Raw genomic sequence first — 24,728 nt, 5'->3', positions numbered from 1 at the left:
ATTTCTATGAGGCAGTGGGACTCTGAATTCACATCTAAAATGGATTTGCAGACTGAGGGGCTTTGTTCTCTAATAGTGCATAGTGTTACAGTGAGAGTCCACTGTATTTAAAATATATATGTCTATATTTTATGAATAGTATATGTTTTTATAAAGTATATATATGTATACATGAACAGATTTATTAGACCTGGGATTTTTTTTAAACCAGTGTTTCATATCAGTGGAATATGCAGAGATAATAATATTGACTATACTAAATAAGCCTTACGTCAGTCCAACCCAGATACAAGTCCTGTAAATACCAGACCTTAAACTGCCTCTTTAAAGAGAATAAGCAAGTATTCTATATTAATTGTGTTTTTGAACTTAATTTTCACCATTTACATACGAGTCTTTTTATTTTGTTTTTTTAAACGTTTTACTTTATATTGGCGTCTGGCTGATTAGCAGTGTTGTGATATGTTCATAGTGTGGAAATGGTATCCAGACTGAGGGAGCGTTAGTCGGGAGCATGTACGCTCAGTTACTCAGTCGTGTCTGACTCTTTTGCGACCCCGGGGACTGTAGGCCTCCAGGCTCCTCTGTCCCTGGGATTTTCCCCGCAAGGGTACTGGAGTGGGTTGCCATTTCCTCATCGATAAAGAATTCACCTGCCAAAGCAGGAGACACAAGTTCCATCCCTGGGTTTGGACGATCCCTGGATAAGGAATTGGCAACACACTCCAATACTCTGGCCCTGGGAAATCCCAGGGACAGGGGAGCCTGGCAGGTCCAGCTCATGGGGTTGCAAAAAGAGTCTGGCGGGACTTAGCGACTGAACAGCAACTACAGTCCCCTAATTGCTACCCACCTCAATGCCAGATATACAGAATTCGCAGAACTTCAGTTTGTCTCTTTTTGGAAATGTCATGATCAGTTAAAGTCTCATATAATACCCAGGAACTAAAATTCCATTAGGAAATACATGTATTTATTGTACTAAGTACTTTCTTTTGCAATTAAAAGACCCACCCGCAAGACGTTTGTTCTCGTTGACTTTTCTTTCTGTTGTATTAGTAAGTGAAAAATAACCAGCAGCTGGAAGTGTAAAGTCTGTGAGGCAGCGACCTTATCCACAGCCTGGAAATGTTTTCTAGGTGCAAAGACACACTGCTCTCGCCGCAAACACCCAGTCTCAGCAGAACATGCACACCACCACTCTTGCCCGAGCGAAAGGGGAAATTCTGAGAGTCATTGAAATTCTTATCGAAAAGATGCCCACAGATGTCGTGGATCTTCTCGTAGAGGTAAGAATATTCTGTTGTTGGGTTTTTTTCTCCTTTTAAATATTTGTTTAATTGCACCAGCTCTTAGTTACAGCACATGGGTTCTTTAGTCACAGCATATGGGATCTGGTTCCTGACCAGGGATGGAGCCCAGGCCCCCTGCATTAGGAGCATGGAGTCCTAACCACTGGACCACCAGGGAAGTCCTAAGAATATTCTGTTTTTATATGATACATCCATAGCCTAAATTAAGTATTCTAGTGTAGTAATATAAATCAGCGTCTTTATTTCCAACACCTCTAAAAGAAAGAAAGGTAACTAAAGTGAATGAACTTTTGTATAATTTCTGAAGAGGTTTATTTAAATTTCCTCAAGAATCAAAATAACTGTTATGTCCATTTACCATTCACATGAAATTAGTCTGTTTTAGAGTAATTTTTAAAGGTTATAGTCTCTTTGGTATCTTTCATTATAAATAGAACATAGAGTGTGCTTGAATAAAAGCTACCTGTCCTATATATAAAAACATGAAATGCCTTTCAAGTAAAGAAGTCTGGTTTCTTTATTTTACTGTGTGCTCTCTTTAAAAAATGGTTTTCACAGATAAGAGAAAGGATAGCCTATTGTATAAAGTAAGTATACTATAATTTTAAAGTAAATATGAAAATAAAATTATGAGAATTTTCATGGAAATGAGGCCTAAGTTAATAATTTAAATTATGGAAAATTACGTATTTGAAACTAATTTTAAATTTGTATCTTTTCTGTACAGGTTATGGACATCATTATGTACTGCCTCGAAGGGTCTTTAGTTAAAAAGAAAGGTCTTCAGGAATGTTTTCCGGCCATCTGCAGGTAAAGAAGCCCTCTATAGCATGCAAAGTAAAAGAGGTTTTAGTAACAAATAATTTAAAACTGTGTTTTGAGCAGGATGAGTTAGTGATTGTAGCCAATTAGAAACTCTGTTATGAATTAATATCTGCTTACTTTCTAAAACAATTTAATCAGCTTATACTAAGAAAACACAACTATAATAGAACCACTACTTGAAACTGGGTTGTGAAGAGGTTTTCTCAAAACTGAAAAAAAAGAGTGAAAGATAGCATCTATTAACTATGTCTGTTCCTATATCCATTACCAGAATTAGCTTGTATATTACAACAAGAAGAGTTAGGAAGCTTGAAGGAGAAGATACACTTTTCAGCAATAGAAATCTTTATGCCACCTTTTTCATAGTATATTTTTATTTTTAATATAAAAGCCAGTATTTGCATATTCTGCTACTAAGCATAGGTGATTTCCCTATGAGAACAAGAGCAGTTCAAAGAAGCCAAGAGCAGTTAACACTTTTATAAACAAGGTTGCATAGGTGATATATAATTCTAATCATTTGTACGTGTGTGCACGCATGCTGTCGCTTCAGTCGTTTCTGACTCTTCGCACCCCTGTGGCCCATAGCCCACCAGGCTCCTCTGTCCGGGGGATTCTCCAGGCAGGGATACTGGAGTGGGTTGCCATGCCCTCCTCCAGGGGATCTTCCCGACCCAGGGGTGGAACCCACATCTCTTATGTCTCCTGCGCTGGCAGGCAGGTTCTTTACCACTAGCACCACCTGGGAAGCTCCTTGTATGTGTAGAGCATTTATTGTTAGGAAATGAAGTTTTTTTTCTAAATGTCAAAATGTAATCACATGTTTATTTTTCTTTTAAAGTAGTTTTTGGTTCTCAAAATGTTTATAGCTTGAGATACACTTTTGTTAAAAAAATTTTTTTACCTCCATGTGTTCAGTAGAAACAGTGTTAATGTCTGTTGAAGTTGTTTTAGCAGTTGTTTTTATATAAAACAGAACAACCAGTTAGGCATAGTTATGTAACATTTTTCAAGATAAGCGCAGTGATATCCTTACTGAACGTTTGTTCAGTTCAGTGAGTGTACTGTACTGGAAAGGCTTGAATTTGCAGTGGCATTACGCAGTGCATCGTTATCCCTTTTATATTTCCTGGCATTTCAACAAATGTTTGCTGAATTAGTTGTACTCTGCATCCTTCCATATCTTCCCTCATATTTACAATAGATTTTATAGCCTAGTCTCTTCATTTTGCTGTTTCTGATATATGCCACCCAAGGGTTGAATTATGAACACATGGAAAAAGCTTATCTAATATGCATGTTGTACAGATGCATATTTTCTTGTGATATAGATTAGGCATGTTAGAATACAGTAATTTTGTAACATTATGCTACATTTAATTCTGGTTTATGTTCTTTTTATTGAAAACTATATAAAATCTTTTTTGTATAATTAATTGATGTTAAAAATACGTGTAGCCTTTAGGTTCCCAGTCGACTGTTCTCTTAAGAAAATGTCTAAACAAAAAATGGACATTTATCTGTCACTTAGTGGAAGCAAGGAAGCAGTTTTATCAGGAATTATCTTACTGAAGGTTAGCAAAGCATTCCTTGTAACACCAGTGTCTACTGTGAAAATAAGCCTCCTGGATCTAAGGCTAGCAAATCATTCAGCATTTAAAGGGTCTATATCTTCCCTTGCCGAAAATCTGTCTCCTCCGGCATCCTCAGTTGCTTAAGTCCCTTTAATTTCTGCCAGTCCACTTTTGTTTGCAGTTGTTTAATCACTGGAGAGGAAAGTTTCTGCCTGAACGCTAAAGAAACATATATAAGCTGAATGTTAATTTTTTTTTCTGATTTGGCCAAAAGCAATTGTATTTTATTAATTTGATACCATTTATTGAACACCTACTGTGCATCAGGTGCTAAGTGGGCCCTGGGAGTAAAACGGTGGGTGAGATGCCGTCGTCAAGGAGCACAGGGTCTAGTGGGGCAGGGAGTCAGAAGACGAATAATGCCAGGGGTGCTGCATTGTGTGCCGGAGGAGGATTACCCACCAGGGGCAGGGCTGGGCAGCAAACACAGTGCCGAAGTCTGGATGTGGAGTCTTACAGCGGCCACAATGAAGGAGCCGAATAAGAACAGTAATCATGAGGGAGTCTTAGGAAGTTTCACAGAGGAGAAGACAGACTAATAATGTCAGTTTCCTCGTGGCAGACTCTTTGCGACCACATGGACTATACATTTCCGTGGAATTCTCCAGGCCAGAATACTAGAGTGGGTAGCCTTTCCCTTCTCCAGGGGATCTTCCCAACCCAGGAATCAAACCCAGGTCTCCCGCGTTGCAGTCGGATTCCTTACCAGCTGAGCCACAATGGAAGCCCAAGAATACTGGAGTGGTGGGGCATCTTCCTGACCCAGGAATTGAACCGGGGTATCCTGCATTGCAGGCAGATTCTTTACCAACTGAACTATCAGGGAAGCCCCAATTTCCTTTTAATGATGGAGAAAAATATTTTAATAAAAATAGCTGCCAGCAGAGACACAGATATAAAGAACAGACTTTTGTATTCAGTGGGAGAAGGAGAGGGTGGGATGATTTGAGAGAACGGCATTGAAATATATACGTGATCATATGTAAAATGGATAACCAGTACACGTTTGATGTGTGAAGTGGGGCACCCAAAGCCCGCGCCCTCTGACAACTGGGAGGGATTTGGTGGGGAGGGAGGACGGTGGGAGTTCATAATGGAGGGGGCACGTGCAAGCCTACGGCCAGTTCATACTGATGTATGGCAGAAACCATCACAGTATCACAAAGTAATTATCCTTCAATTAAAATAAATAATTTTTTTAAAAAGTGGCTGCCAAGCAAAGAAAAGGATTTGTCCCCTGCAGGGGCTTAGGGTGGTGTTGGAAGGAGTAGTGGCAGGTTTTAGAAAAACTTCACCAAAGAGTTGATGGGGTGAGCTTTGTAGAATAAATTGGTGTGTGTTATCTGGAATTACAGAAAGGATCATACCAACAAATGTTTGGAGGCACAAACGTGTAAGAGAGAATTTGGTGAAGGCTGTGTGGTAGTGACCGGAATGTAGATTGAGGGTAGAATTCTCGCAACATGCTGCAGGATAGGGCTTTGAATTCTGTATGAAGGAATTTGGTCATTATTCTGCAAGCATTGGAGAGTCAGCCGATTTTAAGCAAACTCTTGCCAGAATATAGGTGATAAGGCGTAATGTTATGAAACAGGATTTTTTAAAAATTGTTTTCATTTTGGAAAATTTCAAACATACACTAAAGTGGAAGGAATAATGTAATAAATCCCCATGAACTTATCAGTTAGCTTCAAGAATTATCAACAGTCTCGTCTCATTTGTAACATTCTCTTGTCCCCCTCCCTTTTTAATACAGTAGGTCCTTGTTGGTTATTTATTTTAAATACAGCGGGGTGTATATGAAACGGGGGGCTTCCCTGGTGGCTCAGCAGGAAAGAATCCACCTGCCAATGCAGGAGATGAAGGTCCCTGGGTCGGGAAGCTCCCCTGGAGAAGGCAGTGGCAACCCACTCCAGTGTTCTTGCCTGGAGAATCCCATGGACAGAGGAGCCTGGTGGGCTACAGTCCATGTGGTCTCAAAAAGAGTCAGACGTGACTTTTGTGACTCAACAACATGTGAAACAGGATTTGTAACAAATAGTTATAAATTGAAATAATTGACTACCTCTTATTATGTTAGATTTATTATTTATTAGAGTTGTGAAGATATAAGCCCCAAAGGGTCAGTGCATAAACACAGGAAGATGAGTAACAAGATAAGGTTGTAACTTGTACTAAAACTGTTAGTTAGAACAGATAATAAATCATGGAGGACTTCAGAGAATACTAAGCTTAGACGGGACCTCCTTACGGGTCGACACCATGCCACCTACTTAGGCTGATTTGTACTCGATCGATAAATGAACAACAACAAACATGTTAACATATGAACAGAAGTAAAAATTATTTTATTGAATATCTGCCATGTTTGTACCATTGTACTAGGTTCCTTACAGCACTTAGATGCCCTCTATTTACAAGTAAATTCCTTTCACTAAATATGAAACTCTAGTTAAAGTCGATGATGTGGATATCTGTGGTTCAGTCAGGTGAAATTTGTTTTTAAGGTCTTTATGTGATGTTGTATTCTTGTATTCTTCTTGTTTTGTTGGCTTCTTTCCTCTTTCCTCTTTTACCCTTTCTTAAAGATGCAATGCTTACATGCTTAGTCACTAAGCCATGTCAGACTCTTTGCGACCGCAGAGCCTGTAATCCACCTGGCTCCTCTGTCCATGGGGTTTTTCCCAGGCAAAAATACTGGACTGTGTTGCCATTTCCTTCTCCAGGAGATCTTCCGACCCAGGGATTGAACCTGGGTCTTCTACATTGGAAAGTAGATTCTTCATCACTGAAGCCCAAAGATGCTATGTATTTTAGCCTAGGCTAACCTCTATAATGTTGCTACATTACCAATATTTAGTTGTTCCAGTTGGTAGATCATAAAAAGTTATACTTTTCATTTAGTGTATATATATATATATATATATATATAGTGAGATGATATTTGTCAAAGCACCTATCAGAGTGCTTGTGATTTTGGTATTCAGAGAATATTAATTTCCTGGGGGAGTGTTTTTTCTAGCCAAACAATAATGCAAAAACCCAAAATGTATGTAAGAAATTTGTTAATATTTATTTGAGAGGATTTTATATGCCTAAAAAGTATAGGATGGCATTATTATCATTTTCATATAGGTAAAAAAATTGATTTATTTCCCAAAATATTAAATAATTTTTAGTCAGTGTTATAAAGATACTTTTCATATCTAAAGTTGTATTAATTCCATCAAGAACCAATCTGGTATCCTGAAGTCATTGACTGTTTTTAAATCAAAAGTACTCCCATTTGGGTTATACATATATACTCCTTTCTGAGTACCAAGATGGATTAGCATCATCAAATGTGAAATGATCCTAAGATTGGTCTTCCTGTTTTTCAGTTTTGTTTTTTAACCTTGACCAGTAGGTTTTGATTCTGATATGCATCTGGCTGTTGAGTTTTCAGTTTAGAATTTTAAAACTTGACTGTCGTAATTTCTCTAATTTCTTCACTGTTAGTAATTTGGCAGGTGTTTTTTAGATTGCATATAAAACTTCCATTGGGTTGCTGTCTTGAAAGTCTTGGGCTTAAGCTTAGGCTGACCTCTGTATTGTATGTTGCTATATACCAATAGTCAGTTTATTCAGATTTGTTTGTTTATTCATTTACTTATTCAGGTTTATTAATGATTGTATGACTTAATATGTAATTTAATGAATAGTGACTCCATCCACTGGACTATGTTTTAATTAAATTTTTGTCCTGTGACATATATACTCAAACAAGTTTAAGCTACAAATTATATATCTAGTGAAAGAAAGTAGGATTGATACAGAAAGTTTGATTTTTTTTTTCTAATTTAGTTCATATAATTTTCCATTAGTTATTAAAACTTCTTGTAATATCTTCTGCTTGAAAAAAGAAATGGATTAGAACACATGCCCAGTAAAATTTAATAGAATTTTTCCTGTCAGTGACCCAAAATCATGTGTTAATATTAAAACATGAGGTTATAACATTGTATTAATATATAATTTGCCAGAGTTGAAAGTGAATGTGTTAATCACTCAGTCGTGTCTGACTCTTTGCGATCCCATGGAGTGTAGCCCGCCAGACTCCTCTGTCCATGGGATTCTCCAGGCAAGAATACTGGAGTGAGTAGCCTTTCCCTTCTCCAGGGGATCTTCCTGAACCAGGGGTTGAATCCAGATCTCCCACATTACAGGCAGATTCTTTACAGTCTGAGCCACCAGGGAAACCCAAATTGTTGAGCTATAGGTTTGTATCTCAATTTCTTAGCATCATGTGCATAAAGAGGGGCCAACCATCAATGCCTAAGTCACAGTCTTCAGTTGATAGAAATAGAGCAGGTGCTCAAGAGGAATACACTATAGGACTGAGATCAACATGGAGTTGAGAGTCCTCAGAAGAGTTTCCACCCGTGGTGGTTGAATCTGTGGTGTGGGGCCCATGGAAGCAGAGCGCCAACTGTCATAAAACATTTTACGTAAGAGTTAGAGCGTCCACAGGTATCCAGGGACAGCCATTTGTAGTTCGTAGACCCAATTGTTTTAGGGATTTTGGAACTCTCCAGAATGTGTTGGGAAAGAGTTCGCACAAGTCAGAATTAAAATACATTCCGTGCCTGTTAGCTGAGAGAACTGAAGACACACCACAAGTAATAAATGCTCACTCTCTGCTCGGTCCCCGGAGGAGGAATGAGCTCTTCCGTGCAGCTCCTGGATGGTCTTCAGGAGAATTACCTGCTTTTGAGGCTCTGCCTGAGACCCGCTGCCTCCGACCATCCTGAAGCCTGATGGTTCCCATGCACACTGAAGTTCAGAAGCAAGCGCTCTGATAATCCTCTGTCAGGAAAACAAAACCTGACTCGTTGTCCTTTGTGGCACATTCGGTGATGTAAGAACTCGGCTCCTAGAATGCCTTTTTGTTTACATATGGAGTAAACTCAGAATTTCCAAGAAAATGTCTGAAGACATCCCTTCAGCTCCTTCATTCCTGCAGCGACGCACCGTTAGTTTCGAAAGACATGCCCTTAGACAGTAGCTCAGAGTGGCGGCGGAGACTTTTCACTTCAGACTGTTCAGTAGTCTGAAGCTCCATTAGACAAAACTGGAACACTTAGAAGCTAGTTTAAAAAAGCATGGTCCATTTACCCCTCTGCATAGTCTAGTTTATATCCCGAGATGAAGCTAAGCCGTCAGAGCTGCCTGTCAGGACCACGCTGTCTGGTCTCCTTCAGCACTGACTTCCCCGTTCCCTGCCAGTGTCTTGCCTGCAGTTTGCACTGCGGAACCTTGCCTGTGAGCGTCTCAGGAAGGGTATGGTCCAGTTGGGGTCATGCTGATGTCTGTTGTTTAGGGTCTCTTCCGAGTGTGCTCAGTCGCTTCGGTCGTGTCCAACTCTGCGACCCCACAGACTGGAGCCCACCAGGCTCCTCTGTCCATGGGATTCACCAGGCAAGAATACTGGGGTGAGTTGCCATGCCTGCCTCCAGGGGATCTTCCTGGCCCAAGGATAGAAAAAACATTTCTTTCAAATCCAGATGACAGGCATTTTTTGTTTGCTTTACCCTAAAGAATGAGAATGTGTTTTTTATTTTTAATTCCACTTAACCAGAGTTAATTTAAACATTTTGCCTTGGTCATTGGGCAGCTCAAAACCACATTCCCTGCCTAACTTAAATAGTTAGGGCTTACATCTCCCTTTCTCTTTATCTCATCATCACATCTCAAACTTGTCTTCCTCCTCTATCTTTTACTGAGTTAGGTTTTATCGAAGTCCCTGTGTGTGTGCTCAGTCGCCAAGTCGTGTTTGGCTCTTTCAAGCTCCTCTATCCATGGAATTTTCCAGATAAGAATACTGGAGCGGATTTCCTTCTCCTGGAGATCTTCCTGACCTGGGGATCAAAACTGGGTCTCCTGTGTCTCCTAGCATGGCAGGTGGATTCTTTACCACTGAGCCACCTATTAAGTCCTTTCTGTAGTGTGTGTGTGTGTATGTGTGTATTTAAGTAGATGTGTTTGTGAAATTTAACACATTTATAATTTCATTTCAGAAGTCGAAGAAACAGAGATGATCATTTTACACATAATACTCAATGTGATTATTTTCTGAAAATTATATTAATTGAAATATCCTAGATCTACCTAGAGTAATTTATGTGTATGTAGATATTTTTCTAAAAGATACAAAAACAACTTTTTAAAATTGAAATATGGCTGACTTATAATACCATAATAATTTCAGGTGTGTAACAAGGTTGTGTTTTTTTTCAGATTACATTTCATTTTAGATTATTACAAGATATTGCATGTATATACTATACTGTATTTCCCAGTACTATACAGTAAATCCTTGTTGCTTATCTATTTTTATGTATACTATTTTGTATCTGTTAATTCCATACTCTTGTCTCTCCTTCCCTCCCTCCCTGCTTTGGTAACCATAACTTTGTTTTCTATGTCTGTGAATCTGTTTCTGTTTTATATACAAATTCATTGGTATTATTTTTAAGATTCCACATGTAAGTGACATTTGTCCTTCTTGTCTGACTTGCTTCACTAAGTGCATATCCTCAAGGTCCATCCAAGTTGCTGAAAATGGCACTATGTCATCGTTTTTGTGGCTGAGTAGTATTCCATTGTGTATAAATGTGTGCATGCACACTATACCTTCTTACGGCGGTCTTCTGTTGGTGGGCACTTGGGTTGCTTGCATGTCTTGGCTTTTGTAATTAGTACAGATATGAACATTGGGATGCATGTATCTTTTCAAATTTGAGTTTTTGTTTTTCCAGATTTTTGCCTAGGAGTAGAATTGCAGGATTTTGCAGTAGCTTTATTTTTAGATTTTTAGGGAACCTCCATACTGTTTTCCATAGGGGCTGTACCAGTTTGCATTCCCACCAACAGTGTAGGAAGGCTCCTTTTCTCCACACTCCCCCTAGCATTTATTCTTTGTAGATATGATTTATTATTTTATGACAGCGACTCTGACCATTGTGAGCTAGTACCTCACTGTGGTTTTGATTTGTATGGTTGGCCATCTGTATATCTTCTTTGGAAAATTGTTTAGGTCTTCTGCCTATTTTTTAACTGGGTTGTTTCCTTTTTTGATTTTGAGTTATATGAGCTGTTTGTATATTTCAGATATTAACCCCTTTTCATTCATATTATTTTCTCCCATTCTGTAGGTTGTCTTCTCATTTTGTTAATAGTTTCCTTTGCAGTGCAGAATCTTTAAAGTTTAATTATGTTCCATTTGTTTATTTTTGCTTTTTATTTCTTGACCTTGAGTGACTAATCTCAGAAAATACTATTCCATTTTATGCCAGAGAATATTTTACCTATCTTTTTTTCTAGAAGTGGATTAGTGTCATGTTTTATAATCAAGTCTTTAAATCATTTTGAGTTTATTTTTGTATGTGGTGTGAGGAAGTGTTCTGATTTCATTCATTTACATGTAGCTGTCCAGCTTTCCCAGTACCACTTGTTGAAGAGGCTGTCTTTTCTCCATTATATAGTCTTACTTCCTTTGTCATAGATTGCTTAATCCTATGTGTGTGGGCTTATTTCTGGGCTCTCCATTCTGTTCCATTGATCTGTGTGTCTGTTTTTGTCCAATACCATGCTGTTCTGATTACTGTAGTTTGGTAGTATGGCACGAAGTCTGAAAGGGTTATGCCTCCGGCTTTGTTCTTTTCCCTCCAGATTGCTTTGGCAATTTTGAATCATTTATGGTTCCATATTTTAAAAATTACAATTTTGACTGCTGTGTAAACTTCATAGTCGTAGATTTAAATATTTCCTAATAATTCACATTTTAGTTCCAGGGATATTGTTAATAATACAATGATATCCATTATTAATACAAGAAAATTACTAAGATTTCAGTGCCCTTGAGAAAATTTATCATACACATCCTTGAAAACATAGTTATTCAAAGAAGTTCTATTACCAGATTTTTCATCACTGTAACAAAACTATTCTATTATATAGCTATTAAATATGTTCTTTCTACAACATGGATATATTAGCAACAACAAGAGTGTTGCAACACTGAATTAATTTCATATTCACATTATTAATAAGCAAAGTAGGAGTTACAGTAAGGTAGCATTTAAGGAATGAACTCCTCTACATCCCCTTGTGTTTTCATTGGACTTTGCTTTACCTGTTTCAGTTTCCTAGATGATCTTCCAAAAGGCATCATCCAGCACTCTAGATGATTATTGTTAGAGACAGAAGTATAGAGCGTTCTGAGTAATTTACAGTTAATTACCTAGACCATCAATAATGCAGCATCCTCAGTTAAAAACATCCTAGACACTGAGAAAGGAGAACTGACTTTTTTGAGTCTTGGGAGGATAAACGTTACTGAGGTCTCCTCGGGGGCTTCCCAGGTGGCTCAAGTGGAGAATCCACCTGCCAATGCAGGAGCCACAGGAAATGCAGGTTCGATCCCTGGGTCGGAAAGATCCCCTGAAGGAGGAGATGGCAACCCAATCCAGCATCCTTGCTGGGATAATGCCATGGACAGAGGGGCCTGGCTGGCTACAGTCCATGGGGTTTCAGAGTCAGACACGACTGAAAGTGACTGAGCACACTGGCATGCATGAGTTTCCCTTAGAAGTCATACCAGTGCTGTGTTACTAAACTTGAATATCCTTGTGAAGACTCTACTATAGCAGACGAGTCAGCATGGACTATGCCATGCCTGACTCCCTTTGGTCACCATTGAATTTTACTCTGCTTGCTTTGATGCAGTAGCATAAATATGGGAGTGTAGGAATGCACAGATGTTACTCAACTAAGAGAAAAGCAGTTGAGCACACAAGTGTGCCATGGATAATTGAAGGGTTTGTTATTCATTTTGCAAAAGTATCCTTTTTTAAAAATTGTTGTGTTAATTTCTGCTGTGCAAAAGCTATTATTTACTAAAAACTCAAAAAAAATTTAAGCCTTTATAAGCTACTGACTAGCAAAGCTCAGTTAGAAAGGAAGATAAAATACAAAAATGTAATCAAATTAAAATATAACTTTTAAATTAAGGCAGTTATGTTCTTGAGAGCTAGTAGTGATACAATTCATAACAAACTATTAGGGATTTTTTTTGATGAATTGTTTTTGCACATTGTGAGTAGCTTGAAGAAAGGGATTTTTGCATCTATTTCTTTTATTGTGTCCATAGCAAGTAATAGAGGGCTTCATCTGGCCAAAAACCATAATATACCCCAGAATTCCCACATAGATCCTATTCCATGCATTTTTATTCTTTTCAGTGAAGGAAATTTATTTAATGTATAACTAAGACTGAGAATTTTTGTTCCTTTCAAAAACTTACTAAATAAATTCACAGATTCAAAAGGAGTCCCTTTTGAACTCTGTCCCTATTTGTAGTTTAGAAAATTTGAACTCTCAATATAGGCCCTCAATAACTGTAGTTGAATAATGATACCAGCTATGCTACTTCATGTGTTTTGTCCTTAATTTTGTCATAATAAATGGCACCAGTTATTTCACTTAAACGATGACCTTGTTGCATTATTTTTATAGAAATACAACTTGTAGAATTTGGACTCTGCAGTGGACTTCACATTATAAATCACCTATTTCTAGCCTTCATTTGACAAAGGGACAAACTGAAGAGCATGCTTTAAAAAATAATTATTGGAATATAGTTGCTTTATAATATCGTATCAGTTACACATTCATGTGTGCGTGCTAAGTTGCCTCAGTCGTGTCCAACTCTTTGCGACCCTATGAACTGTAGCCCACCAAGTTCCTCTCTCCTTGGGATTCTCTGGGCAAGAATACTGGAGTGGGTTGCCATGCCCTTCCTCCAGGGGATCTTCCCCAGCCCGGGATAGAATCCGCATCTCCTGCGATGGCAGACGGGTACTTCGTCGCGAGCGCCACCTGGGAAGCCCACACGTATACACAACGTCCCCTCTTTTTTTGGATTTTCTTCCCCTTTGCGTCCCCACCGAGCACTGAGTGAGTTGCCTGTGCTATACAGTCGGTTCTCCCTGGTCATCTATCTTTCCACAGTGTCAGTAGTATATAGTCAGCCCTTTCCTGAGCCAAGGATCGGGTGAAAGTGCGGGCCCATTCAGCTGAAAGGATCCCACACCGGCTGTGTACCCTACGCGGGCGGATGTGCGCCAGCTGCTCATGCATCACGTGGCACGGAGTCCGGCATCTCAGCAGAGGACGAGATGGCTGTCGCTGTGGTCCAGGCCCAGGCCTCCTCCTGGCTGCATCCTTCCTTCCCCATCCTCTCTCTTTTATCCTCGACATCTCTTCCTCGGTCTGAACACACGCACTCTTGTCTCTTATTTGAAACCCGTCTTCCACTCCGCGGCCCCCCTCTCCGCTGCCCAGACTCTCGTCTCTCCTCCTCCAGGAAGGAGTCTGCGCTCTGTCCACTTTGTCAGCTCTCACGTCCTGTGAAGCTGCTGTCGTCTGCTCTTCATCCCCGCTGTTTGTTATCCTCTCTCTGTCTCCCCCAGTTACAACTTTTCGATTGCCAAGTGTATTTTCAGTCTTGAGTGTAGTGGTTCTCAAACTTTTGGTCTCAGAACCCCTTCAAAATTGAAGATCCCAAAGAATTTTTTATTTATGAAAGTTGTATCTATGGAGTTCTAATATATTAGAAATGAAAACTTGGATATTTAAAAAATATTTATTGGTGTATTTAATAATAGCTCAATTCATGTTGATGTAAAAACTTACTTTTATGAAAAATAACTACTTGCCAAAACAAACAAACAAACAAAAAACCTGACAGATGAAGCATTGTTTAACATTTTGGCAGATTTCTCTAATGTCTGGCTTAATATGAGGCAGGTGGATTTTTATATCCACACATGTCTTTAATCTGTTGCTGTATATTGTTTCATTTAAAGTTTATAGTGAAAATCTGGCCTCAAATAGATACTTAGTTTAAAAAGAGAGTCATATTTCAATAGCCTTTTAAAATAATTTTGCACATTTTTTAGTAGTTCATCAAAACTCAACAGGTGGTCATTTTTTAAAGATTAGCTGCAATGAGGAATCTGTAATTTTAACAAATTTTTCATACTGTTACCTTCAGTACATTGGATGGGTCTTTGAGTGGTTTTTTTGAGTGGGTCTTTCACCATGCGTGACTTTATAACATTATGCCCTTGTCTTTGGAAGATCTTGGTTACTGAATTATTTGTAAATTCTCCATATACTGTCACATTACAATCCACAATATCAAAAACTCATTTTTGCTATTATCACTGCTGATCTCATTTTTTAAAAAAAAAAGTCAGTATTGGAAAGCCAGATACCATTTTGCAAAACTCTAATTTTTACTTGAAAGCTTGAATTTTATCATTGGCAACAAATTCTGGCTCTTGTTTTCCTGGACAGGACAAAAAACAGTTCATTTTCCAGAAAACGTCTGGCAAATACCCAAGTCCAAATAATTATAGTTTCTCTCTCAGTGATACTTTCAGTGAAATTGAAAAAAACAGCTAGTTTAGCTTACACCTCAGTCTTCCAACTGTTTTCCCCTGAGACACCAGTCATATTTCAGTCGATGTTAGAAATACTTTATATATACTTCCCATTCTGTCACACTGAATAGTCAAGCAACATGTACTCAAGGGTCAAAATTTAAATAAAATTAAGCTGTAAAAACAGCTTCATTAAGGATATTCTTAAGTGAAAACACTTCGTTGTTTTATTTACTACCATGGCAGTGAAGGGCATTGTGATGACTAGTAGAATCTGGTGCCACTGCCTTGATCGGGGCCAAAGAATCCACAGTTTACCCATCACTGTGTACCATCAGTGCCAGTTCAATACAGCAAAAAGCTCGTTGATGCCTCAGGAGTTTTATAAAAGTAGTTTTGATCTCACAAACTTCCTAGTAGGAACATAAAGTCCCCAAGGCATTTGCAGACCCTACTTGGTGAAGAACCTCGGAGTGGAACATTTTGTTGCACCAAAATGTGAAACTTACTTCTTCCTTCTTAAAACTCTTAATAGAATTTTCTGCACCCTGTGTATCCTGAAGTCATAACCTTTCCTAGGATACAGTATTTGGGGAGAAGGTAAGGTGGATCTCAGGAAGACCTGGGATGAGTTTTTCTGAGGCTCAGTATCAATCCTGAAATTTATTCCACTTACTTTAAAGGACCCTTCACTTTTCTAGGGATTCTTGGCTCTCCTTGAATTCCAGTGCTGTTGGTCCCAGAAGGGGGCCACCTTGAAGAATCCTAGATGTTTGGTGTTACCCAAAGCACCATGATACGTAATGAAAGTGAAAGTGAAAGTCGCTCAGTTGTGTCTGACTCTTTGCGACCCCGTGGACTATACAGTCCATGGAATCCTCCAGGTCAGAATACTGGAGTGGGGAGCCTTTCCCTTCTCCAGGGGATCTTCCCAACCCAGGGATGGAACCCAGGTCTCCTGCATTGCAGGTGGATTCTTTACCAGCTGGGCCTCAGGGGAAGCCCAAGACAGATATTACTTGGTGGCAAATCTGCCTATCATTAGGGCCCATGTTATAGATGATATCCTATTATATGTGTCAGACCTGCGCGCCTCAAGTCCCAGTCTCCATTCACTATGCTCAGGGCACGTAAGTCTTCTTTCTGTTCCTTGAGTAAAGCCGCACTCATTTCCATCTCTGCGCGCTGTCCTGGGCTGGGCCGCAGTGGGCAGCCCAGCTCCAGCCTGTCAGTCAGGTGCTGTCCCCGCCCCCAGGGTGGTGAATCACGGAGAAGGTATCCATGACACTGAGAGGCTCCCAGATGCTGTGATGGAGGAGCACACAGCAGGGGCCTGTCTGTCAGCACAGGAGTTGAGAGGAAGGCTGGTGATGTCTCAGCTGCAATGACCCATGTGAGGAAAGAATCTCAGAGGAGTGGATAGATGTGTATGTGTAACTGGTTCACTTCTCTGCACACCTGAAACTCACACAGTGTTGTATGTCAGCTATACTCCAATTAAAAAAATTTAAGTAAAAAAATAAAAATAAAATAAAAAATATAAAAAGAAAAAGAGAAAAACAGAAGGATGAGTACATGTTTATCAGGCAGAGAAATCCTTCTGACTCCAAACTCGAAGGTATTTCCATATGCAAATTGGCTGTCACTGAATGAAATGTATTAAACATGATTGTCAAATCTGACCGATAAATCAATGATCCCTTTGCAGAAATTATAGCATGTATTCTTTTCCACTGTGTATTTAGAGTCAAGAATGAAGAAATGCTCCTCATAGACCCGAGCAATATAGTTAGCGGCTCAACTACTTGGGCTTCTTAGTGGGTATTAAAAAGACAGCAGTAGGAGTAGGGAGGAAACTAACTTTAAATAGCACTGGGTATAAATTTCTCTAATTTATTGTAAATGGATAATTCACTTAACTGATTATCTCTCAACTGGCCTCTTAGTGTGCTATTACATAGAAAATATACTTTATATTAGAACACTTTTCTTCACTTGTGTCCTCTACATATCATTATTACTTACCAACAGTTTCTTCCATTGAAATATGCTGGCCTAGCAGCCTACCATACAGGCATTAAAAAGTTTGAGGGCAGTCCATTTCGGCTGTGGATGGAAAGATGTCAGCAAAAGATAAATTTAAAGAGAAACTAGCAGAGTTTCAGAAAAGTATGTAAAATCATTCTAAAAGAAGAAAACTATATGTAAAGATTGATATCCAGGCATGTACTTGCATGTAAACAAGTGGAGGGAAAAAGTTGGAAAAGACACACCCCAGAGGTTTTCTCATGGTTACCTGGGGTGGTGGAGGGGGTTGTGGTAAAAGATAGCTTTCCTTTTTTTTTCACTGGTTAATCTGTTTATGTCTGGCTGCACTGGGTCTCCATCGCTGCTCTTGGGCTCTCTAGTTGCAGCGAGCAGAGGCGCCTCGCCAGTCGTGGTGCCCTGGTTTCTCTGCGGTGGCCTCTCTGGTTGTGGAGCGTGGACCCCATGCACCCAGGTTTCAGCAGCTGTGGCACACGAGCTTAGTCGCCCCGAGACACGCAAGATCTTAGTTTCTGGAGCAGGGATTGAACCCAAGTTCCCTGCACCAGCAGGCGGTTTCTTAACCACTGGACCACCAGGGAAGCCCCAAGGATAACTTTCTTAGTTGTTTATTTTTCTGTACTCTGGGTTTCTTTTTTACAATGAGTGTGTATTCCTTTAAATTGGATATATGTATTAGAATAATTCAAATTAAAAAATCATTGGGACGGCATTAAAGCTATAACATAGATAAGATACAAGAAAATTCAGAGTAAAGTGTTTAAACTTTTGAACTGGATGGGGAAAAAAAAAATCCAGACAGAAGAGTTAAAAGTCTGTATTTTCAGACATAGTTTACCTTTTCTTAAACTTTGTTACTATGTAGACAGACTGATTGATTCTGCTCTTCAGGTGAAAAGCTGAATCAGCTCTGTGCACCCTAAATGGACACTTAAAATCCGGTTAAGAAAGTGAACACTGTCTACCTGAGAACAGTCCATGAGCTCATTTTTAAAAAAACTCCAAATCTGTGGTCTGTGTTTATTTCGATGGTATTAATAATAACAGGATGTAGCAAAGCTTCTATCCTAACTTCCAGTAAAATTCTCAAATCTGTTTCAGTTTTATAGGATACCCTTTATAATATAGATGTCTATCCTATACTCACATGAGTAGAAATCCTTGTAAAACCATTTCAGTCCGTGTCCCTACTCCTGAAAACGCCCCAGCAGGCGACTGTCTTTCAGTGTTAAAGTTCTTGATGAAAAAAAAAATCTCTAAAGCTTCCAGAAGTATTCCATTTCACTGTCTAACAGAAAGAACATTAAATTTTCCGACTGCTTGAAATGATTATAGAGAAGAGTTTCAAACCAAAGTCGTCCTAACTTGAAGCTGAAACTGACATAATATGCTGTTATCAGATTATGTCTGAAAATCATAAGTGTTTAAGAAACAAACAAGTTTATGATATTTGGGAAACTCATTTCCCTTATTTATTAACATATTATTAGCACTTCTTTGCCCTAGGAAAATAGCAAAATAACTGCACCTTTTATATCCTTTCTGTGGCATATATTCAGAGATGCAAATGGTGATGATGATGATAATTATGGTAGCTATTAGTGTGTACTTACTACAGAAAGTACTTTTTATATGCCAGGAACACTTCTAAGTACTTTACATGTAGTAACTAATTCAGTCTTCATGATAATCATATCAGGTACTATTATTGTTCCCATTTTACAGATGAGAAAGCTGAGTCATAGATAAGTTAACTAAGTTGCTCAAGGTCACAAATTAGTAAGTGGATGAGTCATGTAATAAGAGAAGTGTCTTAGCCATCATTTACAATACACCTCAACGGGCATGTCATTTTTACTTGCAGAAACCCTGTTTTCAAGTTGTCCTTCTAAAACCCCAGCTGCAGCGTGCCTCTAGCCAGTTTTTTCAGAAGGGAAGTAGTTCACCTATTAAATACTTAGTGGTGTTGTTTAGGAAACATCTGTTGAAGATTTGGGCTTCCCTGGTAGCTCAGTTGGTAAAGAATCCACCTGCAACGCAGGAGAACCCTGTTTGATCCCCGGGTCGGGCAGATCCGCTGGAGAAGGGATAGGCTACCCACTCCAGTATTCTGGCCTGGAGAATTCCATGGGCTGTATAGCCCAAGGGGTTGCAAAGAGTCGGACATGACTGTGCAACTTTCACTTCATTGAGGGTTTACAGTGTGTGAGATGCTGAGTGGAAGTCATGACTCTCAGACGGAACTTTCTAGTTGTCAGTTACCATCTCAGAATGAAGGTTCCATCCTGTCCTTTGAACTGGCGCCTGTCACTCGGGGAATGAAGTGCTTCTAGAGAACATTCCCTCATCCTCCACTGTTCACACCCCCCACCCCACCAAACTAGCACAGCTCTCCTTGAGCTGATGCCTTCATCAAAGCTACTTTTGTGTCTCTGAATTGTCCAAACGTGTTAGCGGCATGGAGACCCAGAGTTCTGGGGGGAGGGTGCGAAGATGTCCGGAAGGAGCTTCCTCCTGTGCAAAGTGCCCCCCTTGGTTGCAGCTCTGACATCCCTGAGGGTTATTGACCGATGCTCCGAGAATCAAGTCCTGAGCTCCTCACATGGCGTCCTTACAAGAGCTCTTTGCCATTTTGTCCAGGCCACCAAGGTGTTATCACTGATACCTTCTGTGGTCATACTGACCTGTATGTTGCTCCACTACAGAAAGCTGGCCATTCTCTCCTGCATTCATAGCTTTGCTTGTGTTTAGGGGTCAGGTCTTGACCCTGGGCTATTGGGAGCACATCATGGATACTGAGGAGTCTCTCTCCTCATCTAGTCTGCGGCTGCTGCTAAGTCACTTCAGTCATGTCCGACCCTGTGCGACCCCATAGACGGCAGCCCACCAGGCTCCCCCATCCCTGGGATTCTCAAGGCAAGAACACTGGAGTGGTTGCCACTGCCTTCTCCAATGCATGAGAGTGAAAAGTGAAAGTGAAGTTGCTCAGTCATGTCTGACTCTTAGAGACCCAATGGACTGCAGCCTACCAGGCTCCTCCATCCATGGAATTTTCCAGGCAAGAGTACTGGAGTGGGGTGCCATTGCCGTCTCCATCATCTAGTATACGTGATGGATAAAGGGATGGTGTATTAATTACATTTTAAATAACTTTTGTTTTCATTAATTAAAAAATCTGCATGCATATCCTGTAGAATGCAATCAGATGAACAAATCTAAGAAGTTATTTCATGCAAGTTAAAATGAAAATGTGACAGCATTTTTTTCCCTCATATTGGCAAAAATGTAGAAAATTTGATCATATCGAGTGGGGAACTGAAGATAATTTGGCATTGCCTAAAGAAGGGAATGGCTACCCGCTCCAGTATTCTTGCCTAGAGAGTTCTATGGACAGAGGGGCCTGGCGGGCTACAGTCCATGGGGTCGCAAAGAGTCAGACACGACTGAGTGACTTTCACTTCACAGGTGGCACAATGGTAAAGAAGCTTCCTGCCAATGCAGGAGACGTGGGTCTGATCGCTGGGTCAGAGAGATCCCCTGGAGTAGGAAATGGCAACCCACTCCAGTATGCTTGCCTGGAAGATTCCATGGACAGAGAGGCCTGGCGGGCCCAAGTCCATGGGGTTGCAAAGAGCCAGACACAACTGAGTGACTGAGCACGCATGCATGCACTCACATCAAAAGGTGCAATGTGTGTGTATGCTTTAATCTAGAATCACGCTTTGGGGAACCTTTCCTTCAAAAATATTCACCTATGTATACAAGGATATGTGTATAACTTAAATGTCAGAAAGGGACTATTTCAATAATGGAGTATAAATCACAGGAGTATAATGCAGGTGTGAGAAAGGATCACATGGATTCATGTATGTGGGAGGATGCTCTATGAACTACTAAAGGAAGAAAAAGAAAGTTGCAGAATAATAGGTGTAATATGACACCACTTTTGTAATAAAAATTAGGCAAAGCTGAGAATGGACACCAAATTGTTAACAGCGATTAACCCCTGGTGAAGGAGGAGGCATGAGTGGAAAGACTTACCTTTTGCTACATACATATTAGTGGTGGTTCTTTACAATTACGTACTGCCTTAATACTTTTTAGACTAAGAGTTTAAAGTTTGGGGATCATTTTCAATCAACATCAAGAATTTGTAAAAGCAGCTAGATAAGAATCACTCCTAATACCTCAGCTACTCCTGGAAATACGGATACAAATTCTCAGCACAGTGCCTGATACACGGTTTGTCCTCAGTGGTAGTTAGTGACTGTCAATAGTTGTAAGTCATATTTATAGCCCATACATTCTACTTCTTACATCCTTAGATTTTTAGATGGGTTCATTTTAGCTGGAGATTCACTTTGCATTACTGAAGAGTGTTCCTTGTTGCATTTTAATGCTCACGGACACTATATACAATATTAACATCCTGAGATCATGATGCCACATTACCAGAGTCATGGTTAAGAAAGTGATATTATAGGCTTCTGTCTTCCTCCTAAATCCTCTGCTGAGAGTTACATGTTTTCTCCCCCCGCCCCTCTTTTTTTTGAAGTATCACACAAACTTCTCTTATTTGAGGACCATTTTTTAAAAAATTAATTTGTTTTTTATTGAAGGATAATTGCTTTACAGAATTTTGATGTTCTGTGTCAAACCTTAACATGAATCAGCCATAGGTATACATATAATCCCTATTTGAGGACCATTTTTAATAAAAAGTATAAAGGTCATCAAGGGAGACTGTAAGTAAAGGGTACCAAAGTTACTTAGACTCAGGCATTGGGTGCTTGGCAAACTCTTAGGCAGCATGATTTGCTCCAGGATCCTGCCCCAGAGTGGACCAAACTCACATATTTATTTCGCATCGTAAACCACCCCATTGTGAGGGGGTGGCATCCTGTTGTCAGTGGCTCCTGAGGGGTTGATGTCACAAATACGCTTTGGAGAAATAGAATAACTTATTCTGGTAGCTTCTGATGACCAATAAGTGATTATTTCTTTTAATTATGTTTTGTGTGATAATACTATATTCAATGAAATTTATATGTGCCTATATAAATATCTGGCTGATTCTTAGAATAATTTTTATTCTCAGACCACGTATACCAAATACATATACTGTAGTGTATATATCAGTATTTAGACTATATTTGCCTTAAGTTTCAGACCAAATAATCTCTTCTAGTTCCCTGAAACATAATGAAATAATTTCCATTATGCACTTGTTAAACTCATGATAATGTACTCAAACTTCAAGAGTCTTTACATATAACTTCTTGTAAATCTCCAGTTGTTTGTTCAATGGAAAATACAGTTTTTAGAAAGGTCAGGGGAGGTGCTTTCTGATTCACGATTTCTGCCTAACTTAGACAGTTTTTATTTCCTTTGTTGTTTTATACTGGTTATTATTTTAGACATTAGACAGTATTCATTAGTCTTAAAAGCTGACATTTTTAGCCTAGTTTATATACTAGTCACTGAAGGATAAGCATAGTGTTTTGGACCTCTTACGGCATTAACCTATGTACTGCTGTATCCTGCAATACATAGGTTAATGTAGGACCCTGTTCAATAGGTTGTTTGGACGCTGGTTATGTATGTATACGTTCAACAAAAGATAAAGTCTCTGATGGTGAGAAATGGTAAGCAAAGAATTATTGTATAATCTCAAACAGATGACAAGTACAGTAAAGAAAAACTAGGGTCCTGGACTGAAGAGTGGAGAACAGCTGCTGTATTAAATAAGACAGGTGGTGCTTAAAGGCCTTCCTTACCCAGGCAGCCCTGGAGCAGAGACCTGAGTGAAGCAAGGGCACGCACCCGGGGAGGATGAGGTTTTCAAGCAGAAGGAGCAGCAAGTGTTAAGCTCCGAAATGGATATACTCCTGGCATAATCATGAAAGTATAAGATCAGTATGGCCAGAGTAGACCAAGCAAAGACAAGAAGAAATAAAGTCTGAGAGGTGTTAGGGCCGGATGACGCAGGGTCTTGAAGGAGGGTTGTGAACGTTCTAGAGAGGTTATTTGATTTATGGCTGAAAAGGACCACTCTGGATGTGCGTGGACAGTGATGAAAGCATGGAGATTAGGAACTTTAAACTTTTGCATGATGACCACCCTAGCCCCAGCAAGAAACACATTTTGCAACATTACATTGGAGAACTGGTTCCAGGAGGAGACTAGTCTCGGGGCAAGGTGGGCGCTGGAAGCCCTCAGCAGAGAGACAGTCATGCAGCCAGTCCCCAGAGTGAGTACTTGGGAAGTGAATGCACACGTACCTTGGATTTCTTCTGTTAAAAGAGAGACTGTTAAAGAAAGAGAAAGTTTAACAAGAAACCCAAAGATTAAAAACATGCCATGAGACCTCCACTGTCCAGAATTCCTTCAGATATCTTAGGAGTATTAGTCTGGCAGTAAATTGCAAAGAATGAAAAATGCAGACCTGTAATATATGGTCCTTTCAGGCAGACTAAAGATTTGATACCAAGAATAGATTTGGTCTTTTTTTCTCCCATAAATAATGGTGTCTGTAGGTGATATAGAAAGATGAGGTTGATACCCAGAGCATAGAAAATGGTCAATGTAATAAAAAAAAACTTTTTAGATTCAGGTTTAACTAAGTAAAATTTTGTCAACATAAATGTATTTTACCAAAGGCTTGTTTTCAAGAGGATTATTTTGAAGGGCAGTTATATTTACGTTTCACAGAAGTATTGGGACAATACAACTCTTACATCTGTGCAAAGTTCAATAACAGATAACAAAATACCTCTGGAAATGTTATTTTCCTGTGGCTGTTAACCTGCACAGAATAGATATTTGTTAAAACATTTGTTAAATATTATATTCTGTGTTACTCTAATAGGATTTAAATTGTGTGGGCTTAGGTATGTTTAGATGTGGTGTAGATATAGGCATACATATAGATACATAGTGATGCTCCTTCTTAGACCACAGTAATTATTGAATAATAAAATAGTAAACATTTTAAAGCTCTTCTAAATATCTTTTCTTTTTTAGTGTGGAAACCTTAAATTTTGAATGCTAATTGTTGGTTCTTACCTTCTCTATGTAGGGACAGTAGTAGAATGCTTTAGACAAGAAAGATTTTTAAAGAAAGGTTTTATTCACCACTCAGTAGGGGGAAGCCACACACGTCAAGAGTCTAGTCCTCTTCCTTCCCTCACGCCTGAATGCACGAGAGAACCTCCCGTACCAGCCCAGCCCCACAGGACATCCTAGAGTAGTGTCTTTCACATGACTGGAAATGAAGCCTTTATCTCCCACTAAAAAGGAAAAAAGTTGCCCTCCTGGCTGGGGCTTAGAGATCGGACAGAAGTACTGCTGAATAAGTATCAAACAAAAAATTTAAACACTTAATGGCCTGTTTTCCAGATTTATAAAATGTGTATGAAAGTCAT

At 39.4% G+C, this 24,728-nt stretch overlaps 1 protein-coding gene across 3 annotated transcripts in view; it reads left to right on the top strand.

Annotated features, from left to right (window-relative positions):
- Window positions 1-24,728, top strand: part of WDR7 (WD repeat domain 7) — a 341,751-nt gene that overhangs the window by 251,646 nt on the left and 65,377 nt on the right. For all 3 annotated transcript variants that reach the window (XM_070452478.1, XM_070452477.1, XM_070452479.1), the window contains 2 exons: window positions 1,140-1,289; window positions 2,041-2,123. In XM_070452478.1, the coding sequence (XP_070308579.1) occupies window positions 1,140-1,289; window positions 2,041-2,123 (233 nt within the window). The remainder of the gene's footprint in view (window positions 1-1,139; window positions 1,290-2,040; window positions 2,124-24,728) is intronic.

The sequence above is a fragment of the Odocoileus virginianus genome, chromosome 22 (assembly GCF_023699985.2).
Source record: "Odocoileus virginianus isolate 20LAN1187 ecotype Illinois chromosome 22, Ovbor_1.2, whole genome shotgun sequence".
NCBI lineage: Eukaryota > Metazoa > Chordata > Mammalia > Artiodactyla > Cervidae > Odocoileus > Odocoileus virginianus.
The sequence above is the reverse complement of the archived record's forward strand: the minus strand, read 5'-3'. Positions and strand labels throughout refer to the sequence as shown.